Source organism: Hemibagrus wyckioides, linkage group LG01, assembly GCF_019097595.1.
Source record: "Hemibagrus wyckioides isolate EC202008001 linkage group LG01, SWU_Hwy_1.0, whole genome shotgun sequence".
Taxonomy (NCBI): Eukaryota; Metazoa; Chordata; class Actinopteri; order Siluriformes; family Bagridae; genus Hemibagrus; species Hemibagrus wyckioides.
This window is the reverse complement of record NC_080710.1, coordinates 4,420,145-4,437,756: the sequence shown is the minus strand read 5'-3', so window position 1 is coordinate 4,437,756 and position 17,612 is coordinate 4,420,145. Positions and strand designations below refer to the sequence as shown.

The 17,612-nt window shown below is 42.3% G+C and overlaps 1 protein-coding gene across 5 annotated transcripts; it reads right to left on the bottom strand.

Annotated features, from left to right (window-relative positions):
* Positions 1-2,120: 2,120 nt before the first annotated feature.
* atn1 (atrophin 1) lies at positions 2,121-16,168 on the bottom strand. Of its 5 annotated transcripts, none has more exons than XM_058398108.1 (10): positions 15,826-16,168; positions 12,395-12,481; positions 11,743-11,844; positions 11,107-11,220; positions 8,422-10,928; positions 7,936-8,164; positions 5,681-6,974; positions 5,024-5,152; positions 4,663-4,751; positions 2,121-4,556 (listed from the first exon to the last, which is right to left on the bottom strand). In XM_058398108.1, exons 2-10 carry the CDS (start codon positions 12,419-12,421, stop codon positions 4,440-4,442), a joined length of 4,608 nt encoding a protein of 1,535 aa, XP_058254091.1. In that variant the 5' UTR covers positions 12,422-12,481; positions 15,826-16,168; the 3' UTR covers positions 2,121-4,439. The 5 variants fall into 5 exon arrangements, with proteins under 5 accessions (XP_058254091.1, XP_058254092.1, XP_058254093.1 ...); XM_058398109.1 differs by having other exon boundaries at positions 5,681-6,971; XM_058398110.1 differs by having other exon boundaries at positions 11,107-11,217.
* Positions 16,169-17,612: the final 1,444 nt, after the last annotated feature.

The window sequence follows — 17,612 nt, the reverse complement described above, 5'->3', positions numbered from 1 at the left end:
AGTGTTAAAAATTCCCTATGATTCTTTTTAAGCTGAGTGAAATGTCCGCATTTTTTAAACTTTGTTACTTTAATTATGCCGAATCTTACTTTTAAATGATCATTCTGTGTCTTTGTATTTCCTATTAAATTTGCTTTTCACATACTTTTTATACACTTTTATATTTTTGATATGATTTAAGCCTTGAAACCAGAAATTTGACTGAAAATGTAGCTTTTCTGTCACCTAGTGGTCATAGCTGGTAATTACAGCACATTGACTGTTTTATCATCACAGGCACGCTATATTGCCAAAAGTTTTGGGACACCCCTCTAAATCAGTGAATTCAGGTTTGTTTTTCAGGGGTTGGGCTCGGCCCCTTAGTTCCAGAGAAAGGAACCCAACTTTGTGGGAACAGTTTGGGGATGACCCCTTCCTGTTCCAGCATAACTGCACACCAGTGCACAAAGCAAGGTCCATAAAGACATGGATGAGAGAGTTTGGTGTGGAGGAACTTGACTGGCCTGCACAGTCCTGACCTTGCTTTGTGCACTGGTGTACAGTCATGTTGGAACAGAAAGGGGTCATCCCCAAACTGTTCCTGCAAAGTTGGGAGCATGAAATTGTCTAAAATGTCTTGGAATGAAGCTGAAGCATTAAAAGTTCCTTTCTCTGGAAATAAGGGACCAAGCCCAACCCCTGAAAAACAACACTTGAATTCTAAGCCAACAGCATTGTGGATGACCACACACCTCCACCTGACCACTCACCTGTGTGAACTGACTCACACTATAAAAGTTAACATTTTATTTGCACTAGTTCAACCGCTGCTACTGCCATTTTTGCACACTTTATACTGTCACCTACTGCTGCTATATATATGTTTACAAACATATGCTATTAGATATCAGATTAGATTAGATTATTAGATATGTTATTAGATAGATATTATAGTTCCTCAAGTTTTCCTATTCTATTTTGTTTTGTTTCACATGTTTTTTCGAGCTATGTGACCTGTACTGTCTTGTGTTATTTCTTGTACTTTCTGTGTCTGTCTTCTGTCTTGCACTGTTTGCACCTAGTTGCACATGTTGCACTTTATGTAGCTAGGACAAACTTCCTGTCCCTAGCTCTGTGTTGTTGTTTCTGTTATGTAGCACCAGGGTCCTGGAGAAATGTTGTTTCATTACACTATGTACTGCGTCAGCTGTATGTGGTTGAAATGACAATAAAGCTGCTTGACTTGACTTGATTTAGAAGGGGTGTCTTAAAACCTTTGTCAGTATAGTGTAGGTAAGCTAATTACTTCAATTAAATTCAACACATTCGACGCAAATTTTGCTTAGGGTTTTGTTGTTTTTTTTTGAATAACATTTTGCTTTTTTTGTCATGTCCTAATTTGCAGATAATTTCATATTATTTCCACTAGACGTCCATATTGATAATGCAGTAATGTGGTTTCGGGTTCACGGCTCGACTTTATATGGACTTTTGTACTAAGGAATAAATCACTTGGGGAAATGTTGTTACAGGAAAATAATCAAATAAGTGGCGGTGAAAATTTACTGATCCTGTCTCCAGCCCAAAGGCGGAAAAGTGTCTCATACGACTATCATTTTTAAAGAATGATAGATCTTAATTTTTATCCATTTATTGTTAGGTTTAATGTTGTGTGGAACTGAAAGTTCTTTCCTGTTCTTGATCAATTCCTTGACCAACCTGCTTTTTTTAAATCAGGCACACATTTAGAAATGTCACTCTAGCCTAGCACTCTTTTAGCCTGAACTACTGTCCACTGCTGTTATGGAAAAATAAATCAAAACCTTCTGACCAATCAGAATTGAGAATTCAACAGCAGAAACATTGAATGAAAAGTATATCTCCCCTGAAATTCCCACGGTGAAAGAAAACAGCATAAAAATTAATAACAATATTTTCACTTCTAACAAAATCGGTTGTGTTGAATATTTTGGATTTATTTTATATTTTCTTAATGTTTTATTTTACATTCCACTACATATTGCGTAAAGATTATGAACACACATTAAAAAAAATACAAACTAAACACAGCTTTAGGAAAAAAAAAGTTTTATTTCCCAGATTTCCAGACGTTTTTCCTTTCAATTGGAATCTTGCGATTTGATTTTTTTTTTCTCCTTTTTAATCCCCCCCCCCACACAAGTAAAATTCTAAATAAAAATAAAAAATAAACGGTACCATGAAAATGTAAAAAAATATGTCAAAACACAAAATAATATGTTTATATAATTACATAATTATTAACAAACATTGACCACATTGATATTAATCATAATAATTAAGAACAATACTACAAAGAAAGGGTGTATGAGAGCGGAGTGTAGGTACACATGCACACTCGAGTACACGCTCGCTCCCTCGGGGCGAGTCACTAGGAAAAAAAAAGTACTTTTTTTTTTTTTTTTTTTAAGTATTAGCCCAAAAATTAAAATGTTAGGGCTTTTTTTTTTGTTTGTTTGTTTATTTGTTTATAGCTACATGCAAAGACAAAAAAAAGAGAAAGTCTGATTTTGCAGGATCTCAACATCTGAGTGCACTACAATGACTTTATGACATCACTTATCAAACCTTTGTCCTTATTCACGTCTCACACACCCATTTTCGAAGGTGTTCGTTAGTGAACGTTGACATCAGTGAAATTTGACACAGTACAATGCATTCTTGGGATATAAATGTAAAACTAGATATAAAAAAATCTCATCATTTGAGGCAAAAACGTACTGATAAACGTTAATGTTTCGGCCAACTTCGACTGTTTTTTCTAAACAATCTACAGACTTGAGAACTTCCTAACTAGCTAAAGTTCCGCACATAGCTAGCTAGGGTGTGTAGACCAAACTGAACAGCTAATGCAGATTTAGCAGATGATTTGACTTTCTTTGCGTGCTTTTCTAGTAAACAAGTTTCCTGTCTTTCATTTTTCGTGTGAAAGACATCCTTTAAAAATTTTACGGGAAGACCCAGGTATCTCTCAGATCTATCTATCTGATCTGTGATTATAAGAAGTGTATTTTGTTGGATGAGGATTCAAATACACTATATTGCCAAAAGTTTTGGGACATCTGCCTTTACATGCACATGAATGTAATATGGAGTTGTCTCCCGCCCTTTACAGCTATAACAGCTTCAACTCTTCTGGGAAGGATTTCCACAAGGTTTAGGAGTGTGTTTATGGCTCGTTCCACTAGAAGAGCATTTGTGAGGTCAAGCACTGATGTTGGATGAGAAGGCCTGGCTCGCAGTCTAATTCACCCCAAAGGTGTTCTATCAGGTTGAGGTGCAGGCCAGTCAAGTTCCTCCACACCAAACTCACTCATCCATGTCTTTATGGACCTTGCTTTGTGCACTGGTGTACAGTCATGTTGGAACAGGAAGGGGTCATCCCCAAATTGTTCCCACAGAGTTGAGTTGAAAATGTCCACAATGTCTTGAGAGTTCCTTTCACTGGAACTAAGGGTCCGAGCCCAACCCCTGAAAAACAACACCTAAATTCAAAGATTTGGAGGGGTGTCCCAAAACTTTTGGCAATATAGTGTATTTTACCCTGAAATTCATGCTTTGCGTAGATGATCTACAGTACAGAGTGCCATTTAAAGGGGATTTCTTAATTCATAAACTTAAACTACATAAACCACAGCGCTGGCAAATTCTCCGTTCTGATTGGTCAGAAGCTCTAAGTTTCTGTAGCAACAACAAATTCATATGATTCATCTGGATGATGTTCTACTCAGTCGAATTTGAAAAAGCAAAATAGCAGGCTGTTCTAACAAATTAAAAACTGCCTGCCAGTATGGTGACATTCTCTTAAACGTCTTGTTTATTTAACAATAAAATTCTCCAGGGTCTGTGGTTTGTAAACAATAATCTTGTAATCTTTAGGTTTTCCACTACATGAAAGTCTTCAGAACATATAGATTCGTTCTTTGTGGCTGCTTTTTGTTGTTGTTTTATTGTTTTATTAACTTCAAGAGAAAATGAGGGAATTACTATTAATAGCTTTTAGATAAGCAGTATATTAAACTAATATTAGTAATCATCTATAAAATTTTTCGACAACTTATTTCACCCTCAAAGAGCAACCCACTTTATTCCTCTGCTTTTTTTCAGGCTTAAAAATCTAGTCTAAATCCGAAAATTATTTCCTACACAAATACCCGACATACGTCTTGGACTGAAGTCAAACTTCTGCACACAGTCTAATTGTCGGCTATTTTAGACAATGTTAGTGTAATATGATGATCACCTGTGAGCCAATCAGAAACAAGTATTTGCGTTATCGTGTGTGGTCGTTCTCAGCCAATCATAACGCACTGTACTGCCGTGTCGAAGTAATATGACTGTAACCTTAGTGTTTGATAAACAACGTGTCAGAATTGCGCACTCAGACTGTCGGACCGTCGCTGTCGTGTTAGTGTTGTGTGTCAAGAGATCGTGATCACTCCTGTCACTTCCTTCATTTGTGTATTTGCACTTTCCCGTGTTTCTCCATCGCCCGGTTCGGCGCTCACAGCGTTTTGTCGCTTTCCTTCTTCAGGTGGCTGCAAAGGAAGATCAAAAAGAGGGCAACGTTAATGATGTGGCTGGATTTATTGGGGAGTGTGTTTGTGTGTGTGTGTGTTTGTGTGTGTGTTTGTGTGTGTGTACCTGTAATACTCTTCCTGTGTGAGAGAGTGATGGTGGTGATGGATCCACTGCTGCTCCAGCGCGAGTCTCTGGATCTGTAGCTCTGTGTTCTGATGATGCATGGAGGAGTGGGGGGGTAAATCACGGAACGGAGCGCCTACACACACACACACACACACACACACATTTACACACACATTTGCAAATGGGTCAGCTCTTTATAGAGGTGAAAACACTTCACATTACACACACACACACACATACACACACTATTGTGAGATATTCCTAATTCTAACTTCTAATCTCAGTAACTATAAGGTTTCTTTTGTTCTTAAGAACTGTGTGTTACAAGAGGTGTGTGTGTGTCAGCACTGTGTGTTACCGAAGAGTTGCTGTCGCAGTACGTCGCTCTCTGTGAGCGGGTGTGTGATGATGGATCCTGGATACGGTAGCCGTGGTAACGGAGCTCCCGTCGCTAACGGATCAATGAGCGGGTGCACGCTGCTAGGTGCTGTAAATTATATATAGGGGGGAAAAAATAAAACAGTGCTGAAATCTAACCTTTCCGAAGAAAAAATAATTAGTATGTAATTAATGGCTTTCAGGATTGTTTAATAATTGGTTTTCTAAAATTATACCTTTAAATATTTTATATCTAATTTGAAATGAATAATGTATAGACTTATTTTATAGACAGTTTTTTTTACCCCAATTTAAATAAACACTGATTTTTTTAGAATGTTTAACATAATTAATGTAAAAATTAATACATTTACAGCTAGCCTCGTCAGCAAGGTGTATTCTTTTTTCACGGAAATGTATGTGAAATAAATCTGGGCTATTCTTTTGTCCATGATAAAAGCGATCATGTTTTTCCCAACAGCACATTCGAATGATTAACTTGGCTTACAAGTAGCAATAACTAGATCATTATGTAGCCAATATTAGCATTTATATGTGAGATGTGGTTTGTTTGTGTGAAAGTTACAATTTTTAACTAATTGTTTTAACACCAAACTGTGTGATTAGTGACAGTTACCTGTATCTTGCTGGTGTAGATGCAGGTGAGAGTGAATGTGTGAGTGCTGGTGATGATGTGGAGTCACATTTAGCATTTGCAGTCGCCCCAGAGACTCTCCTGCTCCACTTCCTCCTGAAGCCCCACCTCCTCCTGAGGTTCCACCCCCGGCTGGGGTTGCTGGGGCTCCTCTTTCCCTGTCTCCACCTGGCAGTGCTCTCTCTCTCTCCTTCTCCCTCTCTCTCTCCACGCTCCTCGCTCTCTCTGTGCTAGGTGGAGTCCGACTCGGGGCGGAGTAACCTTCAGGGGCTGAGGGTTGGGTAGGATGGGAGGAGTGAGATGAGGGGTGATGGAGAGAAGAAGCCGTGGGTGCAGGAGGAGGTGGGGGAGGTGCAGGGGGAGGAGGAGCGGCAGGACCTATGGGGTTTACAGTTGGAGGGGCATGACTTGGCAAGGAAGGCGGTAACAAAGAAGAAGTTGGTGGGGTTGACAAGGTCTGAGGGACAGCGCTCGGATTTCTTGCAACTGTCGCAAGGGCTTGAGGGGGCGGAGCTGGTGGTGGAGGAGTTCCATAGAGGGCAACCTCACTGGTTGGAGCTCCACCCCCAGCCCCTCCTCCTAGCAGTAAGGAGTGTGAATGAGAGTGTGTATGTGAGTCAAATTCGCTTTTAAAGTCAAACCCTGACTTCACTCGCTCCCTGTGAGCAGTCACTGAGTGCGGAAACCCCATCCCTCCAAGTCCGGCCCCTAGCCCTGCCATTCCTCCTGGGCCAGGCCCTGCCACCGGTCCTGCCCCAGGGTGACCGTGGCCTCCTTCCAAGCCGGTTCCGTAAAGAAATCCAAGGATAGCTGCTGCGGTGGCCGCATCAGCAGGAAGGTGGTGTGGATGAGCAAGGGCAGGGTTTTGGAATTGGGACAGGAAGAGAGAGGGATGCACGTGAGGGTGTGAATGCGGATGGGGGTGGGGGTGAAAATGGGGCGGAGCCCGATTGGCCGTGCCAAGTGGTGACATTGCATGAGGACGGGCATATTCACTCAGTGTCCTCAATGCTGGCGTATCAGGTCCAAGATATGGACCGAGACCCCCAACAGAAGGTAGAAGAAGGGAGTGAGGGATTGAATGAGAGAGGGAAGGGTGGAGAGAGTGGGCATGAGATGGGTGGATTGAGTGGGCGGGGTGGTGGGCAGGGTGGTGGGTGGGGTTTATGCATGGAGAAGAGGATGAGGAAGAAGGATCCATGAGAATAGTGGAGGAAGGAGAGAAGAAGAGAGAAGAGCCCTGACGGGGAACTGCTCCAGGATTACTGTCCTTCTGCTGAGAGATGAAGAAAGAGTATTTTTAAACACAGGAATAATCTTCCCCTCCTTACCCATGGTTAACAAGTGTTACCTGGACCACTACAGCCAACTCCTACATTTGTATATGTGGTTAGCTAAAATTTAATAGGCTTAAAACATGGGTATTAAGTACAAATTTAGAGGAAGAAGGCTGACGAGAACACTCATCATTTATGTTTGAAGGGGAGTGAATTATGAAGCTGTTCAATGCATATTAATGTTTTCACTGATTTTATTTATATAGTGTTATGGTTGCTTCCAGTTTCTTAGGTTTAGCTAAAATCTAGAATGTGAAAAAAAAAATCTAAATTTTAAATATCTACTACATAATTTCCAACTAGGTTGCTTAAAACTGAGTTAAACTATGTTCCTGGGATTGCAAGCTGTTGGCTTTCCATGAATTCAGAAATAAAGGCTAACGCAACAGCTGACATAACAGGAAGCATTGCTTCATTGCACCTCAGTTTTGCATTTTCTCCCCATGCTCATGCGGGTTTTCTCCAGGGTTTCTTGTTTCCTCCCACCAAACAAAAAATAATCTAAAATCTGTACTGTGGATTCTAAATTTCCCTTCAACAGACTGGCATTCCAAGCAGGGTATATTTCCACCTCATGCCCTTGACAGTCTCTGGAACCACCACCACCGTGATCAGGATAGTTTATTAGTAATTTCTTGTACAGTCAAGTTTAGTCATTCTGTCACTGCAAAAGGAGAGAGCTACAGCTAGCAAGAAGGAGTTAAACACGTTATTACCAAATAATTGAATAATATTGAAGTATCTGTAGCTTTCCTCTTGACAATGGTCATGGAAAACATATGGCAAAGGGTAAGTGACCAGGGTTTACAGGGAAAATATATGGCAAATTTTTACTAATAATTAAAGTCAAGTGTTTGTTCCCTCATGTTCCATCCTCAACATTTCCTGCCACTTTCTCACCTGTAAGTGCCTCTCCAGGTCTCTCTCCCTCTCTCTCTCCCTCTCTCTCTCCCTCTCTCGCTCTCTCTCCTTCTCTCTCAAGTCCCGAGCTCTCTGTTCCACCTCACGCCTGGCTCGTTCGATTGCCTCATTTCTCTTTTTCCAGAGTTTAGATCCATCCAGAGGGATGAAGATGACGTCAGTGCGAACACATGAATTCCCATTGCCACGATCTAGAACCCTGTGGAACCTAAAAAAGCAAAGATTTTTACTAAATTGTTACTTTTAGCGTCATCATTTTTAACATTACAGTACTGTAAATATATATATGTATAAATAACTAAAGCTAGCAAAATGAAATGTTCCCATTGTCTATCAGACACATGGGCATTTAAGTAACATCTTGTACATAGTATACAACCATCCATATATTGTGTGTGGTATGTAAATGCACATTGCAGATTAACTGAGGCTTATGGAAAGTTAACAAATACAGAAAAGTCTTACCGTGCAGATTGGCTAGCATGAATTGGAATATCGATGACCTTTGGCTCAGGCGAGGGGCTTCTGAGCACAGAAGGTGGACTCTCAGTTTCCTCCCTCTCCTCTATTGGTTCCTCCTTTATGACAGGTGGTGGCAAAGAACAAGATGACGATTCGGATTGGCCGTCAGCACCAGTGGGTGTATTACTGGGTGGGCCAACAGGGTTGCAGAGATGTGGTTGGATTTTGGAGGGTGTAGGTGAATGCAACTGCATGTGACTGTTAACACTATTGTTGCTATTTGGATTGCTGGCAGCTGAAGTGCTGCTAGGGTTACTATTGCCATGGTAAGCACCAGCAAAAGGAGTGTGACTGTTTAAAGTGCCATGATAAGGAGCTGGTCGGCACCCAGATAGACAGGATGTGACCGCACCTGATGCAGACGGTGCAGAAGTTGATGAAAATGTGGGAAATCCTCCCATTTGATTTGTTGATGGACTAGGAAGTGGAGAGAGAGTAGTGGGAGGACTCTGATTGGATGAGGGGTACTGCCCTGGCCGGGTCTGACTAGGTGGAAGTGTGGATGGTGGAAGAGGCTGCTGGCTGTGGGAAGTTGGGGGATAAGAGCCAGGAGGCTGGTGTCCATGTGTGGAAGAAGATGAGGAAGGAGAAAGAGACGGTGGGTGATTACGATTATGATAAATGGAAGATGGAGCACTGTTCTCCCTTTCTCTTTCCCTCTCCCTCTCTCTTTCTCTCTCCCTAGATTGGACAGTCAGGCCTGGCTGGACCAGATAGTGTGGGTGGGGAACAGCAGGCCCTCCAGCAAAATCCCGACCCATATTTGAAGCAAGTCTGGTGGGACTTGGGTATTCTCTGGACGGACCAGGATGAGGGGCAGATGAAGGTTGAGACCCTGCTGAAGGGTACTCCTTGGTCTCTGGTGGAGGGTATTCCCTTAGGAAATGTGCAGTAGACGGAGGATCTGACCCAGTAGCAGGGACTTGATGTCCTTGATGCCCTTGCCCCACCTGCTCCACTGCGGTCTGAAACTCTTTATTTGGGGTGGCTGAACTGTTTTGGGGAGAAGTAGATGGTAAACTGGTGTTTGAAGTGCTAACATTTACTTGGTTGACATTACTTGGATTGCTGTTGCCACCTACTTCCCTTATCTGGCTTGCAAACTCTCCCCATCTCCCCTCCTTATCTCTCGGGTGACATCCACCTGCACCCACAGGCCCACTTGCTCCACCAGGTCCAAAGTCCCGACCCTGTGCTACATGTTGCTGGTTCTGATTCTGCAAAGAGAAGTCTCTCAGTGCATCCCTTTCCCGGAATCCCGGTCGGAATTCCCGACCCCCTGATGGACCATCTCGACCTGGTGCTCCAAATTCTCGGTTTTGTCCTGGAACAGGAGTTAAAAAGTCACTGCCCATATTCGCACTGTTGTGTGCACCAGAACCAGCAGTGCCATCTTTAATTGCAATGTCCCTTGCAGTCCTGTCCCGCTCTGCTGGACTGCTGTACCTGGGCAAGTACTCTCTGTGTGGGTGGGGTGGGTGTGGGGGAGGCAGGTAGGGGGGATGGGATGAGTGACGGGTGGAGGATGGGGGGTTGTAGACAGAGGGCAATTGTTGCTGCTGCACAGGTGTATGGTGGACACCTGGGTAACGCGTGTATCCCCAGTTTCCAGGGCAAGTGGAAACAGCACTGCCTGACAATGTAGTCGGGCTGTAGTGATGAGTGTGGCGAGGGGGAGGGGGCTGTTGGGGTATGGCGGTGGCCTGTGGGAGCAGAGAGGGTGGAGCCTTGTCGCATTTCTCAGTTTTCTCCATTTTAACATCACCAGGAGCATTTTGGCCTGCCTCGAGAGGTTTCAAAGCAGGTGGAGGTGGAAGAGCAGAGGACGATGCATGGCTAACATTGGGATACTCTGGTCCACCAACAACCATCTTTCCTCCACACTGAGAGGCCGTTTTGGGGTTGATATTGCTGCGGCTGCAGCCATGCAATGCCTCATCGCCCACAACAGTGGAGAACTCCATCTTGGGCACTATTTTAGGGTCAACAGGAAAGTAGGGCTTTCTGGCACTGCTGGTCTCACTCAAAGGACAAAGAGATGAAGGTGATTTCAGTACTGATAAATCTGCTTCCTTCCCCTCAGTGTCCCGACATTCTCCACTGCCACTGTCATTCCCCCTTCCTGCTCCTCCCAGTTTAGGCAACACTCCTTCTTTCACCTTCCCGCCTTGCTTTGGTGAATCCGGTGAGTCTGATTCAGAGTCCAAACTGGCCAACGGGGAGCCAGAGAGGCTCGGCGAAGAGGACCGATTGTCCTGATCAATATCCCGCCCACTGCTAATACTACTGCTGCTATTGGCTAAGCTTCCTCCAGCTGAGCTGCGGCTGCCTTGTGATTGGCCATCTTCGTTGTCGCTTTCTCGTGACTGGGTGTTGCATGAAGTTGGATGCGGTGCTGAAGTTGTTGTGCCAGTTGAATGGGTTGATGTTGGGGCACTGGACAAAGAGTCCTAGCAGTAAAAAAACACACACACACACACACACATATATATATATATATATATATATATAGACAGACAGAGTGATAATGTTTATTTTATCCTCAGTTGCAATATCATAATCAATTTCTGTCCCATGTTTAATAAACAAACTGCAAGCTTTAGAAAACAGATCAGTGGGAAATGGTACCTGGACCTTCTGTCTTTTCGGGGGAGGAATAGTTCGCTCTCCATCGCTTTCGGATGAATCCTGTCCTTGTGGCCGTCTGTTAAAACAACCAAGCTCCTCTCCTGCAGCTCTCTGCTAAACATACCAAATTGTATTTTACAGTTAAAATGTTCTTAACCAATATATATAAAGACCAAAACCTTTGTCTTTCTGTAATACAAGTCTGATTTATGTAAAAAAAAAATGAATCAGGTTGGACAAGAATAGAGGAGACAATGGAGGAAAAATGAAAACGAATATAACTTTAGGTAGAAAAACATAATATGACAAATAAAGAGACAGTGATATACTGAGCAGGATCATCAAGAAGGCTGAAAGCAAAATGGTGGTTCAAAGGGCACTACTTTTAATGATTTTTCACTGGTATGAAAGATGTTTACAATAATTTTGATCACAAATAACTTGTTTGCTTAACTAGCTTAATGTTAATCTCCATTAACCCTTACATTCTTAGGGTCCATCATCATATTCAGACTTACATTCCTCACTTACTAGATTCTATTTGTTTCATCATATTTGTTTTATTGTAGAAAGAACCTGAGAAAGAGATGGAAAAGTAGTACGGAAAAGGAAAAATGCGAGAAGTTTTTTTTTTACTGTTTGACGCTCATTTCGTTCAGCTCGAGATGGGCTAGGATGTGGACGTCTCCCCCTCCGCTCCTCACTGCCACCCCGCCTTCGCCCACTACGTACGGGCATCTGAGGAGAAGAAGAGAGAATATCATCAAGAGTAGATAGATAGAGTAGACAGAAATACGTAGATATATATGTACTTTATTTTGGGAATTCAAGAGGACAGGCGGATAATTCGTCCTAAAAGTATGAGTCCAATATCAAGAAATCTCTATCAAAACATACAGCCAGGTATGGTGATAGTGGTTAGGTAAATGGATGGATGGATGGATGGACGGGTAGATGGACATGTGGATAGACAAGGTAGATGGACAGAGGGATGGGTGGATAAAAAAAACAGGTAAATGGATGGCTGGAAGAACAGAGAGAAAATAAAACAATCCATCCATTTATCTGTCCATACATGCATGGATGAACGAATGGATGGAGGGACAGATGCACTAACAGGTAGATGGAAGGATAGGCGAATAAACAAACATGTAGAACAAATACATTTGCATCAACTGCTAATCCAGCTGGTTCCATCAGGTTTGGTGTCCCAGTTTGCAAACTGTGAGTTGTTGAGAAAGGTTTTAAAATGAGGGTGAAACCACCAATTCTGAATATTTTCTCTCACCGGCTCTTTGTGAGTTCTGGTTTTCATCACTCCATTTCTTCTATTGGGCGATGAACACACAATACACAGCACTCAGAGGATTAAATACTGTAAAACACACACACACACACACAACACGGAAGAGCTATGAGTGTTAAACTCTTTAAACAACATAGCTCAGTTTCTGATTTAGCTAACTGTATATTTTAAAATATACAGTATAACAAACAAATGGGTTGATATGTCACTGATAGCAACAGCAGGTACAGTGGCATATAATATGTTTATATACACATGACCAAAAATTTGTGGACACCTGACCATCACACCCACATAAGCTTCTTGTTGTCATTGGGATTGAGGTCGGGCTCTTGGGAACTCAAGTGACTTGTCTTAATGGAGCTTTGTGCACAGGGGCGTTGTCATTCTTTACTGGCTTTGGACAGTTTGAACCATTTTGGGATGCCCCACATGTGGATGTGATTGTCAAATGTCCAAAGACCTTTGGTCATGTAATGTATGTTTGGTCTGCTTCACCTCCATAGAGATGATAGAGAAACACTGACCTTCCAGTACACTGTATGTCTACAGTAGAGTCAACTTTTTTTCTATCACTATGGAAATGATAACCCAATCAGGGCTAATGGAGTGAATTTCTAGATACCTTGGCTTCCTGTTGGTTGTTTTGTTTTGAAACCTTTAGACTGTGCCACACTGTGTACCATATACACTATATTGCCAAACGTTTTGGGACACACCTCCAAATCATTAAGGTGTTGTTTTGTGAAAGGAACTCTTCAGCATACCAAGACATTTTGGACAATTTCATCCTCCAACTTTTTGGGTACAGTTTGGGGATGACCCCTTCCTGTTCCAACATGGACTGCACAGCAGAGCACAAAGCAAGGTCCATTAAGACCGATGGATGAACTTGACTGACCTGCACAGAGTCCTGACCTCAACCCCATAGAACACCTTTGGGATGAATTAAAGTGGAGACTGTGAGCCAGACCTTCTCGTCCAACATCAGTGCCTGACCTCACAAATGCGCTTCTAGAGGAGCGGTCAAAAATTCCAGTAAACAAACTGTAAACCATGTTGAAAGCCTTCCCAGAAGAGTTGAAGCTGTTATAGCTCTAAAGGGCGGGACAACTCCATATTACATTCTTGTGCATGTAAATACAGATGTCCCAAAACTTTTGGCAATATAGTGTATGTAATAAATAAAACCCTAAGAGGCAAGCTGTTCTAGGAAAATAACCTGTGGTGGGGTGTTGTGATGCAGCCTAATGGAAAAAAGAGTTTCTATAGCCAAATCCAAGTTGATTATTTACCAAATAACAGAATGAATTTTGTTTTATAAAGTCTGTCAAGTTCTTTTTATAGAGCAACTTGCAACTGATTACAGTTGTCTTTATTTATATAACAATGACACTTAATCCATTTATAGTTAAATTCAAAGATGTGTCCACGAAGCAAGTTAGTTCCTGTTATTCCTTATATTCTAGCAGCTATAAACAGTTTGTTTCCTGCACTGGGTCTCTCTCTTGAAGCTTATCCGACAAAAAAAAAACTTGTCATTTTATCAAGATATCGCAAATCCCAGCATCTTAAAAACAGCATCTTAAACCATTTTGACCAATCAGATTTGAGTATTCAGCATAATCGTTGTACAAATGCAGTTATCTTTTCACTACTTATTTTCGAAAGTGTCCTAGAAATCCATCGGATTCTTGCGCCCCCACCTCAGAATACGGCTTGTTTGAGGTTTCGCTTAAGTGTCATAGGTGGCTTGGTTTTGAAAACAGTAATAAGACTAGAGTTTCCCGATACCGCACATTCAATGAGTCAATGAAGATCGACAGAAAAAAGAGAGAAAGAGAAATAGAAATCTTGACTTTCATTCATAAGCACATAAACACACACACAGACACTTTATTTATAGAGTATGAGACTATATATAGAACACAGCCCGCTTGATAATTAAATCTTAACACCCCAAGCATTGACAGCACACACACACACACACACACACACACACACAATCCAGCAGTGTGTTTAAGGATCTCAAATATGTTGGCCCGAAAACGCACACACAATTACATACATGCCTACACACCGACACGCACACACACACACTCAAACTAAATTTCCTCTATTGTTCACGACATCTCGGAGTAAAATAAATGTTAGAATGACAAGATGATTGAAACCTCTAGAGAATATTTAAGTAGCCAGTGCAAATAATGCCACCTCTATAACAATCTTTACACAAAAGGCGCCATGTGAGCAACCCACAAAATTCTGAGCTACAGTCGGAATCATGTTAGGATCACCCATCGAAAATACAGCGGTGGATCGGTGATCCGCTTTGTTGCTGGTGGTTCAGGGGCCTCTCGTGAAGATGGATGACAGAGAATTCTGTTAAGTACTGGGATATTTTAGCACAAAACTTCTGCCAGGAAGGACTTGGCTGCAGATGTGGACATACGTCCAAATAAAACGTTATGTCCCAATATGTGTAAGGTCAAATATTACTCAGTGCAGCATGTGTAATTCATTTAATATAATTCCTCTTGGCTCATTTTTTAGGTCTTGAGCATTGCACGAACACGAACACACACTCACACACAGACAAAACTGATCAACACCTTGTACACATATACACACCAAACACAAACACACACACTTGCCTAGCTGCCTACAACACAAACAAATATGATATATCTTATACTACACATATATATAAGACAAGCTTAAGAATCATAGCTACACACACACAGGCATGCACATAGACACAGACAAACACACAGACAGGTATAAATAATATAGGTCACACACACACACACACACACAGAGGTGGCAGGCCTGTATGTAACATGCAACCACACACACACACAGGCAAGTATAAAAAAAACATAGTTCTGTCCACACACACACACACACACGAACATAAAACCATATCTCAGTCTGTATGCACGCACACACGCACACATAGACAGAGGTCTGTCTGTGACACACGCACGCACGCGCGTGTGTGTTCTTTTGTATGCATTCTGCAGCTCTGCAGTGAAGCTTCGCTGGTCGCGCGCTGCCGCTGTACGCAGGCCACCTCTGGATCTCACACAATAATGCAGCGCACATGCGCGTGTGTGTGCGCGTGCAGCACGAATCGCATGCCCCCCCCCCCTTGCCATCTTTTCTCCACAGAGCAGAAGCTAGCAGGAGTCGCACAAGCATGGCGAACAGAACACACACACACACACATACACAAACACACACACACATACACACAGGCAGACATTCTTCTGCGAGCTAGAGTGGAAACACAGGACATACACATTGGCAGCCAGGCGCGCGCGCACACACACACGCACGCACGCACACAAAGAGCAGAAGGAGAGGAGGAGGAGGAGGAGTATCCATCCATTTTCTCCCCTCTTCTCCTTTACCTAGGCTCGCGCTGCGATGCCGAATCCCTCCTTCCTTCTCTCTTTTCTTTCCCCGCGTTTTTCCTCTCCTCCTACCGCACGCACGCGCGGACACACGCATGTGGCGCGTGCACGCTCCAGCTCCCCATCATGAACGCTTTGCAAAATCATGCATATCTTTCTCGGTTTTTTCCCCCTTTTTCTTTTTTCTCTTTCCTTTTCTCTTCTACAGCAGGAAAACCGGACTGACTGTACATACACACACACATAGACACACACACACACACACACTCATACACACATACACACACACACTGATGCGCGCGTGCGTGCGCCTTCCTCCTCCTCCCCACCCCCTTTCTTCCCTCTTTTCTCCACCTCCCTCTCCCTCTCCCTCTCTCAGTGTTTCTTCTTCTTCTCCTTCTCCTCCTTCTTCTTCTTCTTTCGTGCAGCGGGCACGAGCTAAAAAAAATTCCACGCCTGAGAAGATCGCGAGACACGCACGCGGGGAAGGAGGGAGAACGTGTGACGGATCTGTGATTTGCATATGATTTGCATATAAGCATATCCTTAAGGTGAATGACGAACCAAGAGATCGAGAGGAAGTGTGTGTGTGTGTGTGTGTGTGTGTGTTCTGGCAAGCAAGGGTTTTGTTAAAAAACAACCTTTACCAAACAAATACATGCAAAGGGTCAACTGTGAAAGTTTAGGGATCAATAAACGTTTTAACAGAAGAGGCATGTTTATGTTGATTTGTTTATGTTTACAAATCTGCGTATCACATAACCTAGCTTCTAGCTACCTGATGACTCTTGTTATTGTTTACATTACAGCAGCTAGAACCAGTTATTCTTTCAGAAGTCGCTATATTTGACTGTAACTTGTAGTAAAATAGTCTGAATTTCACCTCAGGATGGGTCTCCTTAACCCTGAGTTCAGCAAGTGACGTTAAATCAAAATGGCCGCTCACAGCATTAACACATTCAATTTTTTTATTTATTTTTATTTTATTTTATTTGTATAGCGCTTTTAACAGTGGACATCGTCTCAAAGCAGCTTTACAGAACATACAAGTGCAAGATGTTAGACAAAATCATCCTTAGTGAGCAAGCCTCCCTTAGATGGACCTTAGAACCAGACTCAAAAGCGAACCTCATCCTCATTTGGGTGACATCGGAGCGTGTGATTATAAATGATTATACACACCAATGAACAATGTCCATTCTAGAATAGAATGTTATAGAATGTTAGTGGCTGTATTAATTAGGAGGTTGTTGTCGTACTCATAGGGTTAGCATCGTCAATGCTTAATGTTCTGAAATATGCTTGTATTTACTTGACCGCCACATTCAGTTCAGTGTTTTCAGAAGTAATTGGTCACAGTTAGCTGCCTATATTGTTGCTAACGAAACACTGGTGTCACTTCGGGGGTGAAATCCTTAGGATCCAGATCCACCGTCGCGTTTCACCTGATCAGGATAAAGCTGATACTAAAAGAAGGTGTGTTAAGTTTTTTGGGGACTTGGGTGTAGCTTTGTCAAGTCAAAAATATGAAATAATCGAAGCTCCTCCCTCTTTGTTGCCTGGTGCATGATGGGAGAGTACAAAAAGTGTGCACTGGACAACGTTTTGTCCATTTGATTATCTAAACAGGTATTTCTAAGATAAAAAAAGAACATGGAATGATCCTAATACTTTTCATTGCATCAAAGCGAATATAGCTGATTTCACACACACTCCTTATGTATATATCTATATATATTCCTTTATCTGTCTCTGTCTGTCCTTCTGTCTCTCCCTTCTTCTAC